Below are 20,016 nucleotides of genomic sequence, written 5' to 3' on the forward strand. Positions count from 1 at the left end.
GATAATGTCATGGTCTTGTGGCAAGAATTTCAACAGCCACAGAATATAATAAAATTTCTGGTAATAGGACAGCAATTGGTGAAACACTGAAAAGTAGAAGCTGTTGACAAACAAATCTTGAACCAGATAACATAAGAATTTGGAGTTTTAAGATTCATAAAAAATGCAACAAACCTGTTGATATCAAAATACATAAAAAAAACATCTCCGACACAAAAACAATGAAGACTATAATTAAATCATAGAAACACTAAATTAATCATAATTAGATATATGGAAAGAATTTATGGAAACATGATAGAACAGTTAGGTCTCTAGAACTATGATACTATTGAGGTACTAGTTAGGTGGTCTACAGAATACGAGGTGGTAGGGTGCAGAAAAAGTCAGATTCACCAGCAGAGTTATGGTCTCGAGAGGACCCAATATTGCTTCTGCCTGAGCCCTCCCTCTTATTGGCAGCACAGTCAGATGGAATGGTTAAAAGATGGGACCTAAAGAGCACAACATTCCCTATTCCCACTGCACAGTTATGTAAGACTGGAGTTATAATAATAGGATATACAGATAAAGGCTATTTCTTACAATGCAAGTTCATTAATAACGAATGATGAGGGCAAATAACAGGAAAATGAATGCTGCATCATACCTTTGGGCTGGGTAATGTTGTTTAGAGCATTATCCTTGAGCTTCATTTGGAACCCAGGGCTGAAAATGCCCTCTTCTGCTGCATGGATGCTCTTGCTGTAAAGGCAACTCTCCATTATATTCTGCAATGTATGACTATACTCATCTTAAAATTATTCCTGTAAGTGTATATCAGTAAGATACAAAATTTTGCTCAGGGAAAGAAAGTCTGCTTTAGAGAATTATACTGGGATACAAAAACTGAAAAGCTTTACTAAGAAATAAACCCATTCTCAGAGGAAAGACCAGAGTTGAGTATAAGAGAAAAAACTCCTCTTCAGATGTCCTGACTTTTCTGAATTTTGCATACACAAATGACCTTTGTGCAGATTATGTTGAATTATTGTGGGATAAAAACAATATTCAAACCATATTCAATTTATCATTATCAAAAATACTATCTAGGAGGAAGAATCTAATACTAAGCTTCTTTAGAGTAGGAACTCTTCCTCAAGGGAAAGACTGGTGTGCAGAAACAGAAACTCTTCCTCAATGCTGTTAGAATAAAAGGTCTTCCCTACATAGAAAGTTCTCTGATACAGTATTTTATCACAATATCTACTCAAGGTAGACTTCAACTGACCAGATATTATTAGCTGTAATAATATAAAGAAAGACATGGATTAGACACAGTGCAAGGAAGAAGTCTGCTGACAGATGCAATACTGGGAATATGTGAGAACAAAGGACCTAAAGAAAGAAAAGAAATCTATGGTGGATGATTTGAAGTGTGGGAAAACTTAATATGACTTTAAGAGAAAGGTCGATGATGCAAAAGCACGGAAAGAGATAACTCCATAACCAAGACCTAATGACAGGCAAAATACCAAAGAAGACTGATGTAAAAGGTTTCCCTTCATCAATTCTCTTTGGGTTAGAATGTCATCCTCAAATGTCTTTCCTTCCCAAAGGTTGTCATAAATCAGGTCCTGATCTTGTTTACAACTTCTTAGTGATAAACTTCTCACTCAAGACTGATTATGGTGATGACACAAATGATAAAGCAACATTATATGATTACGAGTACTGTGATGCCTTTTTCAAAGGTAGTAATGATTCTCTTTATGATGTTCAGAATTACTCTGAGAAGTGCATATCCTAAGAAGGTGTTTAAGACTAACTACCCTACACTTAGAAAGAATTATAAGTTTTTAAAAACCAAAAAATTATCATTACCATTTCTCTTGAAACAGAGTTCAGTTTTAGAATCATCCTAAAATTTGTTCTTTCCTTTAAAGATCCTTCTGTTTAATCCATTAACTAAGTGTATTTGACATTATCTTAACCTATTTCCTGGGCACTCCAAGTTATGAAAAGTCTTCTTAAAATATTGGAGCTTCTCCTCCAGTCTTAAATGTCTTTCTCTTCTTGAGCAGACACTTAAGTGGCACAGAGGACCATCTATCTTTTGTATAAAGTCTTGACACATTGGTGGTGGAGGTGGTAGTAGTAGGGGTTCTTCCTTTGTCTTCTTTCTTGATATAGGTGCTAAACACAGTTCACCTTGGCAGCTCATCCTCTCTTACTTCTCAATTTAAACCATACACTTTAATGCACTACTACTTTTCATTCTTTCATATATGCTTTTCCATTTGCTCGTGAGCACTTACATGGCAGCCAACATCAGATGATGCTTTGTACAGAAGAGCAGACAAACTTTATTGATTTTCTAAATTTTCCTACCTATATCTGAATCACAAGTTGATGTATGACTCCCCCTTCCTTTTCCAACACAGTCCAATCAAGAGCAGTTTATCATAACTCATCCTCCCTTACTTCTCAGTTTACACCCTTCACTTTCTGCATTAGCACTTTTCTTTCTTTCATATAGGTTACTTTTCCTTTTGCCTTCTAACCACTAAATATCAACCAACATCAAATGATAACCTAACTTCTGCAACTCTATTTGAATGCCCAGTTGATGTATGATAACATTTCATTTCCAAAGTTATCATGAGAAACCTAATATATATCAAGCTGAAAAAAAGACCATGTTACAGAGAAACTTGCCATGGCTGGTCACTAGAGGTATAGACAGATAGATAAACAGTAACCTATACTTGACAATAAGAGTGTAACTGCATCATCATGGCAGAAAGCCATATATATATATATATATATATATATATATATATATATATATATATATATATATATATATATATATATATATATATATATATATATATATATCCATATATATATATATATATTCTCCCCTATCCCTGGGGATAGGGGAGAAAGAATACTTCCCACGTATTCCCTGCGTGTCGTAGAAGGCGACTAAAAGGGATGGGAGCGGGGGGCTGGAAATCCTCCCCTCTCGTTTTTTTTCATTTTCCAAAAGAAGGAACAGAGAAGGGGGCCAGGTGAGGATATTCCCTCAAAGGCCTAGTCCTCTGTTCTTAACGCTACCTCGCTATCGCGGGAAATGGCGAATAGTATGAAAAAAAAAAAAAAAAAATATATATATATATATATATATATATATATATATATATATATATATATATATATATATATATATATATATATATTTTTTTTTTTTTTTTTTTTGCTTTGTCGCTCTCTCCCGCGTTTGCGAGGTAGCGCAAGGAAACAGACGAAAGAAATGGCCCAACCCACCCCCATACACATGTATATACATACGTCCACACACGCAAATATACATACCTACACAGCTTTCCATGGTTTACCCCAGACGCTTCACATGCCAAGATTCAATCCACTGACAGCACGACAACCCCAGTATACCACATCGATCCAATTCACTCTATTCCTTGCCCTCCTTTCACCCTCCTGCATGTTCAGGCCCCAATCACACAAAATCTTTTTTCACTCCATCTTTCCACCTCCAATTTGGTCTCCCTCTTCTCCTCGTTCCCTCCACCTCTGACACATATATCCTCTTGGTCAATCTTTCCTCACTCATTCTCTCCATGTGACCAAACCATTTCAAAACACCCTCTTCTGCTCTCTCAACCACGCTCTTTTTATTTCCACACTTATCTCTTACCCTTACGTTACTTACTCGATCAAACCACCTCACACCACACATTGTCCTCAAACATCTCATTTCCAGCACATCCATCCTCCTGCGCACAACTCTATCCATAGCCCACGCCTCGCAAACATACAACATTGTTGGAACCACTATTCCTTCAAACATACGCATTTTTGCTTTCCGAGATAATCTTCTAGACTTCCACACATTCTTCAAGGCTCCCAGAATTTTCGCCCCCTCCCCCACCCTATGATCCACTTCTGCTTCCATGGTTCCATCCGCTGCCAGATCCACTCCCAGATATCTAAAACACTTCACTTCCTCCAGTTTTTCTCCATTCAAACTCACCTCCCAATTGACTTGACCCTCAACCCTACTGTACCTAATAACCTTGCTCTTATTCACATTTACTCTTAACTTTCTTCTTTCACACACTTTACCAAACTCAGTCACCAGCTTCTGCAGTTTCTCACATGAATCAGCCACCAGCGCTGTATCATCAGCGAACAACAACTGACTCACTTCCCAAGCTCTCTCATCCACAACAGACTTCATACTTGCCCCTCTTTCCAAAACTCTTGCATTCACCTCCCTAACAACCCCATCCATAAACAAATTAAACAACCATGGAGACATCACACACCCCTGCCGCACACCTACATTCACTGAGAACCAATCACCTTCCTCTCTTCCTACATGTACACATGCCTTACATCCTCGATAAAAACTTTTCACTGCTTCTAACAACTTGCCTCCCACACCATATATTCTTAATACCTTCCACAGAGCATCTCTATCAACTCTATCATATGCCTTCTCCAGATCCATAAATGCTACATACAAATCCATTTGCTTTTCTAAGTATTTCTCACATACATTCTTCAAAGCAAACACCTGATCCACACATCCTCTACCACTTCTGAAACCACACTGCTCTTCCCCAATCTGATGCTCTGTACATGCCTTCACCCTCTCAATCAATACCCTCCCATATAATTTACCAGGAATACTCAACAAACTTATATATATATATATATATATATATATATATATATATATATATATATATACACACGCAAATATACATACCTACACAGCTTTCCATGGTTTACACCAGACGCTTCACATGCCAAGATTCAATCCACTGACAGCACATCAACCCCGGTATACCACATCGATCCAATTCACTCTATTCCTTGCCCTCCTTTCACCCTCCTGCATGTTCAGGCCCCGATCACACAAAATCTTTTTCACTCCATCTTTCCACCTCCAATTTGGTCTCCCACTTCTCCTCGTTCCCTCAACCTCCGACACATATATCCTCTTGGTCAATCTTTCCTCACTCATTCTCTCCATGTGCCCAAACCATTTCAAAACACCCTCTTCTGCTCTCTCAACCACGCTCTTTTTATTTCCACATACCCTTACGTTACTTACTCGATCAAACCACCTCACACCACACATTGTCCTCAAACATCTCATTTCCAGCACATCCATCCTCCTGCGCACAACTCTATCCATAGCCCACGCCTCGCAACCATACAACATTGTTGGAACCACTATTCCTTCAAACATACGCATTTTTGCTTTCCGAGATAATCTTCTAGACTTCCACACATTCTTCAAGGCTCCCAGAATTTTCGCCCCCTCCCCCACCCTATGATCCACTTCCACTTCCATGGTTCCATCCACTGCCAGATCCACTCCCAGATATCTAAAACACTTTACTTCCTCCGGTTTTTCTCCATTCAAACTTACCTCCCAATTGACTTGACCCTCAACCCTACTGTACCTAATAACCTTGCTCTTATTCACATTTACTCTTAACTTTCTTCTTTCACACACTTTACCAAACTCAGTCACCAGCTTCTGCAGTTTCTCACATGAATCAGCCACCAGCGCTGTATCATCAGCGAACAACAACTGACTCACTTTCCAAGCTCTCTCATCCCCAACAGACTTCATACTTGCCCCTCTTTCCAAAACTCTTGCATTCACCTCCCTAACAACCCCATCCATAAACAAATTAAACAACCATGGAGACATCACACACCCCTGCCCCAAACCTATATTCACTGAGAACCAATCACTTTCCTCTCTTCCTACACGTACACATGCCTTACATCCTCAATAAAAACTTTTCACTGCTTCTAACAACTTGCCTCCCACTCCATATATTCTTAATACCTTCCACAGAGCATCTCTATCAACTCTATCATATGCCTTCTTCAGATCCATAAATGCTACATACAAATCCATTTGCTTTTCTAAGTATTTCTCACATACATTCTTCAAAGCAAACACCTGATCCACACATCCTCTACCACTTCTGAAACAACACTGCCCTTCCCCAATCTGATGCTCTGTACATGCCTTCACCCTCTCAATCAATACCCTCCCATATAATTTTTTTTGCCGCTGTCTCCCGCGTTTGCGAGGTAGCGCAAGGAAACAGACAAAAGAAATGGCCCAACCCACCCCCATACACATGTATATACATACGTCCACACACGCAAATATACATGCCTACACAGTTTTCCATGGTTTACCCCAGACGCTTCACATGCCTTGATTCAATCCACTGACAGCACGTCAACCCCGGTATACCACATCGCTCCAATTCACTCTATTCCTTGCCCTCCTTTCACCCTCCTGCATGTTCAGACCCCGATCACACAAAATCTTTTTCACTCCATCTTTCCACCTCCAATTTGGTCTCCCACTTCTCCTCGTTCCCTCCACCTCCGACACATATATCCTCTTGGTCAATCTTTCCTCACTCATTCTCTCCATGTGCCCAAACCATTTCAAAACACCCTCTTCTGCTCTCTCAACCACGCTCTTTTTATTTCCACACATCTCTCTTACCCTTACGTTACTTACTCAATCAAACCACCTCACACCACACATTGTCCTCAAACATCTCATTTCCAGCACATCCATCCTCCTGCGCACAACTCTATCCATAGCCCACGCCTCGCAACCATACAACATTGTTGGAACCACTATTCCTTCAAACATAGACATTTTTGCTTTCCGAGATAATGTTCTCGACTTCCACACATTCTTCAAGGCTCCCAGAATTTTCGCCCCCTCCCCCACCCTATGATCCACTTCCGCTTCCATGGTTCCATCCGCTGCCAGATCCACTCCCAGATATCTAAAACACTTCACTTCCTCCAGTTTTTCTCCATTCAAACTCACCTCCCAATTGACTTGACCCTCAACCCTACTGTACCTAATAACCTTGCTCTTATTCACATTTACGCTTAACTTTCTTCTTCCACACACTTTACCAAACTCAGTCACCAGCTTCTGCAGTTTCTCACATGAATCAGCCACCAGCGTTGTATCATCAGCGAACAACAACTGACTCACTTCCCAAGCTCTCTCATCCCCAACAGACTTCATACTTGCCCCTCTTTCCAAAACTCTTGCATTCACCTCCCTAACAACAAACTTATACCTCTGTAATTTGAGCACTCACTCTTATCCCCTTTGCCTTTGTACAATGGCACTATGCACGCATTCCGCCAATCCTCAGGCACCTCACCATAAGTCATACATACATTAAATAACCTTACCAACCAGTCAATAATACAGTCACCCCCTTTTTTAATAAATTCCACTGCAATACCATCCAAACCTGCTGCCTTGCCGGCTTTCATCTTCCGCAAAGCTTTTACTACCTCTTCTCTGTTTACCAAATCATTTTCCCTAACCCTCTCACTTTGCACACCACCTCGACCAAAACATCCTATATCTGCCACTCTATCATCAAACACATTCAACAAACCTTCAAAATACTCACTCCATCTCCTTCTCACATCACCGCTACTTGTTATCACCTCCCCATTTGCGCCCTTCACTGAAGTTCCCATTTGCTCCCTTGTCTTACGCACTTTATTTCCCTCCTTCCAGAACATCTTTTTATTCTCCCTAAAATTTAATGATACTCTCTCACCTCAACTCTCATTTGCCCTCTTTTTCATCTCTTGCACCTTTCTCTTGACCTCCTGTCTCTTTCTTTTATACATCTCCCACTCAATTGCATTTTTTCCCTGCAAAAATCGTCCAAATGCCTCTCTCTTCTCTTTCACTAATAATCTTACTTCTTCATCCCACCACTCACTACCCTTTCTAATCAACCCATCTCCCACTCTTCTCATGCCACAAGCATCTTTTGCGCAATCCATCACTGATTCCCTAAATACATCCCATTCCTCCCCCACTCCCCTTACTTCCATTGTTCTCACCTTTTTCCATTCTGTACTCAGTCTCTCCTGGTACTTCCTCACACAAGTCTCCTTCCCAAGCTCACTTACTCTCACCACCCTCTTCACCCCAACATTCACTCTTCTTTTCTGAAAACCCATACAAATCTTCACCTTAGCCTCCACAAGATAATGATCAGACATCCCTCCAGTTGCACCTCTCAGCACATTAACATCCAAAAGTCTCTCTTTCGCGGGCCTGTCAATTAACACGTAATCCAATAACGCTCTCTGGCCATCTCTCCTACTTACATATGTATACTTATGTAAATGGGAACTTCAGTGAAGGGCGCAAATGGGGAGGTGATAACAAGTAGTGGTGATGTGAGAGGGAGATGGAGTGAGTATTTTGAAGGTTTCTTGAATGTGTTTGATGACAGAGTGGCAGATATAGGGTGTTTTGGTCGAGGTGGTGTGCAAAGTGAGAGGGTTAGGGAAAATGATTTGGTAAACAGAGAAGAGGTAGTGAAAGCTTTGCGGAAGATGAAAGCTGGCAAGGCAGCAGGTTTGGATGGTATTACAGTGGAATTTATTAAAAAAGGGGGTGACTGTATTATTGACTGGTTGGTAAGGTTACTTAATGTATGTATGACTCATGGTGAGGTGCCTGAGGATTGGCAGAATGCGTGCATAGTGCCATTGTACAAAGGCAAAGGGGATAAGAGTGAGTGCTCAAATTACAGAGGTATAAGTTTGTTGAGTATTCCTGGTAAATTATATGGGAGGGTATTGATTGAGAGGGTGAAGGCATGTACAGAGCATCAGATTGGGGAAGAGCAGTGTGGTTTCAGAAGTGGTAGAGGATGTGTGGATCAGGTGTTTGCTTTGAAGAATGTATGTGAGAAATACTTAGAAAAGCAAATGGATTTGTATGTAGCATTTATGGATCTGGAGAAGGCATATGATAGAGTTGATAGAGATGCTCTGTGGAAGGTATTAAGAATATATGGTGTGGGAGGAAAGTTGTTAGAAGCAGTGAAAAGTTTTTATCGAGGATGTAAGGCAAGTGTACGTGTAGGAAGAGAGGAAAGTGATTGGTTCTCAGTGAATGTAGGTTTGCGGCAGGGGTGTGTGATGTCTCCATGGTTGTTTAATTTGTTTATGGATGGGGTTGTTAGGGAGGTAAATGCAAGAGTTTTGGAAAGAGGGGCAAGTAAAGTCTGTTGGGGATGAGAGAGCTTGGGAAGTGAGTCAGTTGTTGTTCGCTGATGATACAGCGCTGGTGGCTGATTCATGTGAGAAACTGCAGAAGCTGGTGACTGAGTTTGGTAAAGTGTGTGGAAGAAGAAAGTTAAGAGTAAATGTGAATAAGAGCAAGGTTATTAGGCACAGTAGGGTTGAGGGTCAAGTAAATTGGGAGGTGAGTTTGAATGGAGAAAAACTGGAGGAAGTGAAGTGTTTTAGATATCTGGGAGTGGATCTGGCAGCGGATGGAACCATGGAAGCGGAAGTGGATCATAGGGTGGGGGAGGGGGCGAAAATTCTGGGGGCCTTGAAGAATGTGTGGAAGTCGAGAACATTATCTCGGAAAGCAAAAATGGGTATGTTTGAAGGAATAGTGGTTCCAACAATGTTGTATGGTTGCGAGGCGTGGGCTATGGATAGAGTTGTGTGCAGGAGGATGGATGTGCTGGAAATGAGATGTTTGAGGACAATGTGTGGTGTGAGGTGGTTTGATCGAGTGAGTAACATAAGGGTAAGAGAGATGTGTGGAAATAAAAAGAGCGTGGTTGAGAGAGCAGAAGAGGGTGTTTTGAAATGGTTTGGGCACATGGAGAGAATGAGTGAGGAAAGATTGACCAAGAGGATATATGTGTCAGAGGTGGAGGGAACAAGGAGAAGTGGGAGACCAAATTGGAGGTGGAAAGATGGAGTGAAAAAGATTTTGTGTGATCGGGGCCTGAACATGCAGGAGGGTCAAAGGCGGGCAAGGAATAGAGTGAATTGGATCGATGTGGTATACCGGGGTTGACGTGCTGTCAGTGGATTGAATCAGGGCATGTGAAGCGTCTGGGGTAAACCATGGAAAGTTGTGTGGGGCCTGGATGTGGAAAGGAAGCTGTGGTTTCACCCTCCTGCATGTTCAGGCCCAGATCACACAAAATCTTTTTCACTCCATCTTTCCACCTCCAATTTGGTCTCCCACTTCTCCTTGTTCCCTCCACCTCTGACACATATATCCTCTTGGTCAATCTTTCCTCACTCATTCTCTCCATGTGCCCAAACCATTTCAAAACACCCTCTTCTGCTCTCTCAACCACGCTCTTTTTATTTCCAGACATCTCTCTTACCCTTACGTTCCTTACTTTGTCGCTGTCTCCCGCGTTAGTGAGGTAGCGCTAGGAAACAGACGAAAGAATGGCCCAACCCACCCACATACACATGTATATGCATACACGTCCACACATGCAAATATACTTACTTATACATCTCAACGCATACATATATATATATATATATATATATATATATATACACACACAGACATATACATATATACACATGTACATGATTCATACTGTCTGCCTTTATTCATTCCCATCACCACCCCGCCACACATGAATATAACAACCCCCTCCCCCCTCATGTGTGCGCAAGGTAGTGCTAGGAAAAGACAACAAAGGCCACATTCGTTCACACTCAGTCTCTAGCTGTCATGTAATAATGCATCAAAACCACAGCTCCCTTTCCACATCCAGGCCCCACAGAACTTTCCATGGTTTACCCAACACTTCACATGCCCTGGTTCAATCCATTGACAGCACATCGACCCCAGTATACCACATCGTTCCAATTCACTCTATTACTTGCACACCTTTCACCCTCCTGCATGTTTAGGCCCAGATCATTCAAAATCTATTTCACTCCATCTTTCCACCTCCAATTTGGTCTCCCACTTCTCCTCGTTCACTTTATCTCTGACACATATATCCTCTTGGTCAATCTTTCCTCACTCATTCTCTCCATGTGACCAAACCGTTTCAAAACACACTCTTCTGCTCTCTCAACCACACTCTTTTTATTACCACACATCTCTCTTACCCTTTCATTACTTACTCGATCAAACCACCTCACACCACATATTGTCCTTAAACATCTCATTTCCAGCACATCCACCCTCCTCTGCACAACTCTATCTATAGCCCATGCCTCGCAACCATATAACATCGTTGGAACCACTATTCCTTCAAACATACCCATTTTTGCTTTCCAAGATAATGTTCTCACCTTCCACACATTCTTTAATGCTCCCAAAACCTTTGCCTCCTCTCCCACCCTACAACTCACTTCCGCTTCCATGGTTCCATCCGCTCCCAAATCCAATCCCAGATATCTAAAACACTTCACTTCCTCCAGTTTTTCTCAATTCAAACTTACTTCCCAATTTACTTGTCCCTCAGCCCTACTGTACTTAATAACCTTGCTCTTATTCACATTTACTATCAGCTTTCTTCTTTCACACACTTTACCAAACTCAGTCACCAGCTTCTGCAGTTTCTCATCCGAATCAGCCACCAGTGCTGTATCATCAGTGAACAACAAATGACTGACTTCCCAAGCCCTCTCATCCACAACAGATTGCATACTTCTCTCTCTCTCCAAAGCTCTTGCACTCACCTCCTTAACAACCCCATCCATAAACAAATTAAACAACCATGAAACATCACGCAACCCTACCGCAAATTGAAGTTCACTGGCAACCAATCACTTTCCTCTCTTCCTACACGTACATATACCTTACATCCTCGATAAAAACTTTTCATTGCTTCCAGCAACTTGCCTCCCACACCATATATTCTTAATACCTTCCACAGAATATCTCTATCAACTCTAACACATGCCTTTTCCAGATCCATAAAAGCTACATACAAATCTATTCATTTTTCTAAGTTTTTTTTTTTTTTTTGCTTTGTCGCTGTCTCCCGCGTTTGCTAGGTAGCGCAAGGAAACAGACGAAAGAAATGGCCCAACCCACCCCCATACACATGTATATACATACGTCCACACACGCAAATATACATACCTACACAACTTTCCATGGTTTACCCCAGACGCTTCACATGCCTTGATTCAATCCACTGACAGCACATCAACCCCAGTATACCACATCGCTCCAATTCACTCTATTCCTTGCCCTCCTTTCACCCTCCTGCATGTTCAGGCCCCAATCACACAAAATCTTTTTCACTCCATCTCTCCACCTCCAATTTGGTCTCCCTCTTCTCCTCGTTCCCTCCACCTCCGACACATATATTCTCTTGGTCAATCTTTCCTCACTCATTCTCTCCATGTGCCCAAACCATTTCAAAACACCCTCTTCTGCTCTCTCAACCACGCTCTTTTTATTTCCACATACCCTTACGTTACTTACTCGATCAAACCACCTCACACCACACATTGTCCTCAAACATCTCATTTCCAGCACATCCATCCTCCTGCGCACAATTCTATCCATAGCCCACGCCTCGCAACCATACAACATTGTTGGTACCACTATTCCTTCAAACATACCCATTTTTGCTTTCCGAGACAATGTTCTCGACTTCCACACATTCTTCAAGGCTCCCAGAATTTTCGCCCCCTCCCCCACCCTATGATCCACTTCTGCTTCCATGGTTCCATCCGCTGCCAGATCCACTCCCAGATATCCAAAACACTTTACTTCCTCCAGTTTTTCTCCATTCAAACTCACCTCCCAATTGACTTGACCCTCAACCCTACTGTACCTAATAACCTTGCTCTTATTCACATTTACTCTTAACTTTCTTCTTTCACACACTTTACCAAACTCAGTCACCAGCTTCTGCAGTTTCTCACATGAATCAGCCACCAGCGCTGTATCATCAGCGAACAACAACTGACTCACTTCCCAAGCTCTCTCATCCCCAACAGACTTCATACTTGCCCCTCTTTCCAAAACTCTTGCATTCACCTCCCTAACAACAAACTTATACCTCTGTAATTTGAGCACTCACTCTTATCCCCTTTGCCTTTGTACAATGGCACTATGCACGCATTCCGCCAATCCTCAGGCACCTCACCATAAGTCATACATACATTAAATAACCTTACCAACCAGTCAATAATACAGTCACCCCCTTTTTTAATAAATTCCACTGCAATACCATCCAAACCTGCTGCCTTGCCGGCTTTCATCTTCCGCAAAGCTTTTACTACCTCTTCTCTGTTTACCAAATCATTTTCCCTAACCCTCTCACTTTGCACACCACCTCGACCAAAACATCCTATATCTGCCACTCTATCATCAAACACATTCAACAAACCTTCAAAATACTCACTCCATCTCCTTCTCACATCACCGCTACTTGTTATCACCTCCCCATTTGCGCCCTTCACTGAAGTTCCCATTTGCTCCCTTGTCTTACGCACTTTATTTCCCTCCTTCCAGAACATCTTTTTATTCTCCCTAAAATTTAATGATACTCTCTCACCTCAACTCTCATTTGCCCTCTTTTTCATCTCTTGCACCTTTCTCTTGACCTCCTGTCTCTTTCTTTTATACATCTCCCACTCAATTGCATTTTTTCCCTGCAAAAATCGTCCAAATGCCTCTCTCTTCTCTTTCACTAATAATCTTACTTCTTCATCCCACCACTCACTACCCTTTCTAATCAACCCATCTCCCACTCTTCTCATGCCACAAGCATCTTTTGCGCAATCCATCACTGATTCCCTAAATACATCCCATTCCTCCCCCACTCCCCTTACTTCCATTGTTCTCACCTTTTTCCATTCTGTACTCAGTCTCTCCTGGTACTTCCTCACACAAGTCTCCTCCCAAGCTCACTTACTCTCACCACCTTCTTCACCCCAACATTCACTCTTCTTTTCTGAAAACCCATACAAATCTTCACCTTAGCCTCCACAAGATAATGATCAGACATCCCTCCAGTTGCACCTCTCAGCACATTAACATCCAAAAGTCTCTCTTTCGCGGGCCTGTCAATTAACACGTAATCCAATAACGCTCTCTGGCCATCTCTCCTACTTACATATGTATACTTATGTAAATGGGAACTTCAGTGAAGGGCGCAAATGGGGAGGTGATAACAAGTAGTGGTGATGTGAGAGGGAGATGGAGTGAGTATTTTGAAGGTTTCTTGAATGTGTTTGATGACAGAGTGGCAGATATAGGGTGTTTTGGTCGAGGTGGTGTGCAAAGTGAGAGGGTTAGGGAAAATGATTTGGTAAACAGAGAAGAGGTAGTGAAAGCTTTGCGGAAGATGAAAGCTGGCAAGGCAGCAGGTTTGGATGGTATTACAGTGGAATTTATTAAAAAAGGGGGTGACTGTATTATTGACTGGTTGGTAAGGTTACTTAATGTATGTATGACTCATGGTGAGGTGCCTGAGGATTGGCAGAATGCGTGCATAGTGCCATTGTACAAAGGCAAAGGGGATAAGAGTGAGTGCTCAAATTACAGAGGTATAAGTTTGTTGAGTATTCCTGGTAAATTATATGGGAGGGTATTGATTGAGAGGGTGAAGGCATGTACAGAGCATCAGATTGGGGAAGAGCAGTGTGGTTTCAGAAGTGGTAGAGGATGTGTGGATCAGGTGTTTGCTTTGAAGAATGTATGTGAGAAATACTTAGAAAAGCAAATGGATTTGTATGTAGCATTTATGGATCTGGAGAAGGCATATGATAGAGTTGATAGAGATGCTCTGTGGAAGGTATTAAGAATATATGGTGTGGGAGGAAAGTTGTTAGAAGCAGTGAAAAGTTTTTATCGAGGATGTAAGGCAAGTGTACGTGTAGGAAGAGAGGAAAGTGATTGGTTCTCAGTGAATGTAGGTTTGCGGCAGGGGTGTGTGATGTCTCCATGGTTGTTTAATTTGTTTATGGATGGGGTTGTTAGGGAGGTAAATGCAAGAGTTTTGGAAAGAGGGGCAAGTAAAGTCTGTTGGGGATGAGAGAGCTTGGGAAGTGAGTCAGTTGTTGTTCGCTGATGATACAGCGCTGGTGGCTGATTCATGTGAGAAACTGCAGAAGCTGGTGACTGAGTTTGGTAAAGTGTGTGGAAGAAGAAAGTTAAGAGTAAATGTGAATAAGAGCAAGGTTATTAGGCACAGTAGGGTTGAGGGTCAAGTAAATTGGGAGGTGAGTTTGAATGGAGAAAAACTGGAGGAAGTGAAGTGTTTTAGATATCTGGGAGTGGATCTGGCAGCGGATGGAACCATGGAAGCGGAAGTGGATCATAGGGTGGGGGAGGGGGCGAAAATTCTGGGGGCCTTGAAGAATGTGTGGAAGTCGAGAACATTATCTCGGAAAGCAAAAATGGGTATGTTTGAAGGAATAGTGGTTCCAACAATGTTGTATGGTTGCGAGGCGTGGGCTATGGATAGAGTTGTGTGCAGGAGGATGGATGTGCTGGAAATGAGATGTTTGAGGACAATGTGTGGTGTGAGGTGGTTTGATCGAGTGAGTAACATAAGGGTAAGAGAGATGTGTGGAAATAAAAAGAGCGTGGTTGAGAGAGCAGAAGAGGGTGTTTTGAAATGGTTTGGGCACATGGAGAGAATGAGTGAGGAAAGATTGACCAAGAGGATATATGTGTCAGAGGTGGAGGGAACAAGGAGAAGTGGGAGACCAAATTGGAGGTGGAAAGATGGAGTGAAAAAGATTTTGTGTGATCGGGGCCTGAACATGCAGGAGGGTCAAAGGCGGGCAAGGAATAGAGTGAATTGGATCGATGTGGTATACCGGGGTTGACGTGCTGTCAGTGGATTGAATCAGGGCATGTGAAGCGTCTGGGGTAAACCATGGAAAGTTGTGTGGGGCCTGGATGTGGAAAGGAAGCTGTGGTTTCACCCTCCTGCATGTTCAGGCCCAGATCACACAAAATCTTTTTCACTCCATCTTTCCACCTCCAATTTGGTCTCCCACTTCTCTTCATTCCCTCCACCTCCGACACATATATCCTCTTGGTCAATCTTTCCTCACTCATTCTCTCCATGTGCCCAAACCATTTCAAAACACCCTCTTCTGCTCTCTCAACCACGCTCTTTTTATTTCCAGACATCTCTCTTACCCTTACGTTCCTTACTTTGTCGCTGTCTCCCGCGTTAGTGAGGTAGCGCTAGGAAACAGACGAAAGAATGGCCCAACCCACCCACATACACATGTATATGCATACACGTCCACACATGCAAATATACTTACTTATACATCTCAACGCATACATATATATATATATATATATATATATATATATACACACACAGACATATACATATATACACATGTACATGATTCATACTGTCTGCCTTTATTCATTCCCATCACCACCCCGCCACACATGAATATAACAACCCCCTCCCCCCTCATGTGTGCGCAAGGTAGTGCTAGGAAAAGACAACAAAGGCCACATTCGTTCACACTCAGTCTCTAGCTGTCATGTAATAATGCATCAAAACCACAGCTCCCTTTCCACATCCAGGCCCCACAGAACTTTCCATGGTTTACCCAACACTTCACATGCCCTGGTTCAATCCATTGACAGCACATCGACCCCAGTATACCACATCGTTCCAATTCACTCTATTACTTGCACACCTTTCACCCTCCTGCATGTTTAGGCCCAGATCATTCAAAATCTATTTCACTCCATCTTTCCACCTCCAATTTGGTCTCCCACTTCTCCTCGTTCACTTTATCTCTGACACATATATCCTCTTGGTCAATCTTTCCTCACTCATTCTCTCCATGTGACCAAACCGTTTCAAAACACACTCTTCTGCTCTCTCAACCACACTCTTTTTATTACCACACATCTCTCTTACCCTTTCATTACTTACTCGATCAAACCACCTCACACCACATATTGTCCTTAAACATCTCATTTCCAGCACATCCACCCTCCTCTGCACAACTCTATCTATAGCCCATGCCTCGCAACCATATAACATCGTTGGAACCACTATTCCTTCAAACATACCCATTTTTGCTTTCCAAGATAATGTTCTCACCTTCCACACATTCTTTAATGCTCCCAAAACCTTTGCCTCCTCTCCCACCCTACAACTCACTTCCGCTTCCATGGTTCCATCCGCTCCCAAATCCAATCCCAGATATCTAAAACACTTCACTTCCTCCAGTTTTTCTCAATTCAAACTTACTTCCCAATTTACTTGTCCCTCAGCCCTACTGTACTTAATAACCTTGCTCTTATTCACATTTACTATCAGCTTTCTTCTTTCACACACTTTACCAAACTCAGTCACCAGCTTCTGCAGTTTCTCATCCGAATCAGCCACCAGTGCTGTATCATCAGTGAACAACAAATGACTGACTTCCCAAGCCCTCTCATCCACAACAGATTGCATACTTCTCTCTCTCTCCAAAGCTCTTGCACTCACCTCCTTAACAACCCCATCCATAAACAAATTAAACAACCATGAAACATCACGCAACCCTACCGCAAATTGAAGTTCACTGGCAACCAATCACTTTCCTCTCTTCCTACACGTACATATACCTTACATCCTCGATAAAAACTTTTCATTGCTTCCAGCAACTTGCCTCCCACACCATATATTCTTAATACCTTCCACAGAATATCTCTATCAACTCTAACACATGCCTTTTCCAGATCCATAAAAGCTACATACAAATCTATTCATTTTTCTAAGTTTTTTTTTTTTTTTTGCTTTGTCGCTGTCTCCCGCGTTTGCTAGGTAGCGCAAGGAAACAGACGAAAGAAATGGCCCAACCCACCCCCATACACATGTATATACATACGTCCACACACGCAAATATACATACCTACACAACTTTCCATGGTTTACCCCAGACGCTTCACATGCCTTGATTCAATCCACTGACAGCACATCAACCCCAGTATACCACATCGCTCCAATTCACTCTATTCCTTGCCCTCCTTTCACCCTCCTGCATGTTCAGGCCCCAATCACACAAAATCTTTTTCACTCCATCTCTCCACCTCCAATTTGGTCTCCCTCTTCTCCTCGTTCCCTCCACCTCCGACACATATATTCTCTTGGTCAATCTTTCCTCACTCATTCTCTCCATGTGCCCAAACCATTTCAAAACACCCTCTTCTGCTCTCTCAACCACGCTCTTTTTATTTCCACATACCCTTACGTTACTTACTCGATCAAACCACCTCACACCACACATTGTCCTCAAACATCTCATTTCCAGCACATCCATCCTCCTGCGCACAATTCTATCCATAGCCCACGCCTCGCAACCATACAACATTGTTGGTACCACTATTCCTTCAAACATACCCATTTTTGCTTTCCGAGACAATGTTCTCGACTTCCACACATTCTTCAAGGCTCCCAGAATTTTCGCCCCCTCCCCCACCCTATGATCCACTTCTGCTTCCATGGTTCCATCCGCTGCCAGATCCACTCCCAGATATCCAAAACACTTTACTTCCTCCAGTTTTTCTCCATTCAAACTCACCTCCCAATTGACTTGACCCTCAACCCTACTGTACCTAATAACCTTGCTCTTATTCACATTTACTCTTAACTTTCTTCTTTCACACACTTTACCAAACTCAGTCACCAGCTTCTGCAGTTTCTCACATGAATCAGCCACCAGCGCTGTATCATCAGCGAACAACAACTGACTCACTTCCCAAGCTCTCTCATCCCCAACAGACTTCATACTTGCCCCTCTTTCCAAAACTCTTGCATTCACCTCCCTAACAACCCCATCCATAAACAAATTAAACAACCATGGAGACATCACACACCCCTGCCGCAAACCTACATTCACTGAGAACCAATCACTTTCCTCTCTTCCTACACGTACACATGCCTTACATCCTCGATAAAAACTTTTCACTGCTTCTAACAACTTGCCTCCCACACCATATATTCTTAATACCTTCCACAGAGCATCTCTGTCAACTCTATCATATGCCTTCTCCAGATCCATAAATGCTACATACAAATCCATTTGCTTTTCTAAGTATTTCTCACATACATTCTTCAAAGCAAACACCTGATCCACACATCCTCTACCACTTCTGAAACCACACTGCTCTTCCCCAATCTGATGCTCTGTACATGCCTTCACCCTCTCGATCAATATCCTCCCATATAATTTACCAGGAATACTCAACAAACTTATACCTCTGTAATTTGAGCACTCACTCTTATCCCCTTTGCCTTTGTACAATGGCACTATGCACGCATTCCGCCAATCCTCAGGCACCTCACCATGAGTCATACATACATTAAATAACCTTACCAACCAGTCAACAATACAATATATATATTCTTTTTGCTTTGTTGCTGTCTCCTGCGTTTGCGAGGTAGCGCAAGGAAACAGACGAAAGAAATGGCCCAACCCACCCCTATACACAATGTATATACATACACGTCCACATACGCAAATATACATACCTATACATCTCAATGTACACATATATATACACACACAGACATATACATATATACCCATGTACACAATTCACACTGTCTGCCTTTATTCATTCCCATCGCCACCTCGCCACACATGGAATACCAACCCCCTCCCCCCTCATCTGTGCGAGGTAGCACTAGGAAAAGACAACAAAGGCCCCATTTGTTCACACTCAGTCTCTAGCTGTCATGCAATAATGCCCGAAACCACAGCTTCCTTTCCACATCCAGGCCCCACACAACTTTCCATGGTTTACCCCAGACGCTTCACATGCCCTGATTCAATCCACTGACAGCACGTCAACCCCGGTATACCACATCGATCCAATTCACTCTATTCCTTGCCCGCCTTTGACCCTCCTGCATGTTCAGGCCCCGATCACACAAAATCTTTTTCACTCCATCTTTCCACCTCCAATTTGGTCTCCCACTTCTCCTCGTTCCCTCCACCTCTGACACATATATCCTCTTGGTCAATCTTTCCTCACTCATTCTCTCCATGTGCCCAAACCATTTCAAAACACCCTCTTCTGCTCTCTCAACCACGCTCTTTTTATTTCCACACATCTCTCTTACCCTTACGTTACTTACTCGATCAAACCACCTCACACCACATATTGTCCTCAAA

The 20,016-nt window shown here is 42.4% G+C and overlaps 1 protein-coding gene across 1 annotated transcript in view; it reads right to left on the reverse strand.

Annotated features, from left to right (window-relative positions):
• Positions 1-20,016, reverse strand: part of LOC139753120 (protein O-mannosyl-transferase 2-like) — a 177,992-nt gene that overhangs the window by 63,467 nt on the left and 94,509 nt on the right. The window contains exon 10 of the mRNA XM_071669215.1: positions 650-744. Coding sequence (XP_071525316.1) covers positions 650-744 — 95 coding nt within the window. The remainder of the gene's footprint in view (positions 1-649; positions 745-20,016) is intronic.

This window comes from Panulirus ornatus, chromosome 14 (genome assembly GCF_036320965.1).
Source record: "Panulirus ornatus isolate Po-2019 chromosome 14, ASM3632096v1, whole genome shotgun sequence".
NCBI lineage: Eukaryota > Metazoa > Arthropoda > Malacostraca > Decapoda > Palinuridae > Panulirus > Panulirus ornatus.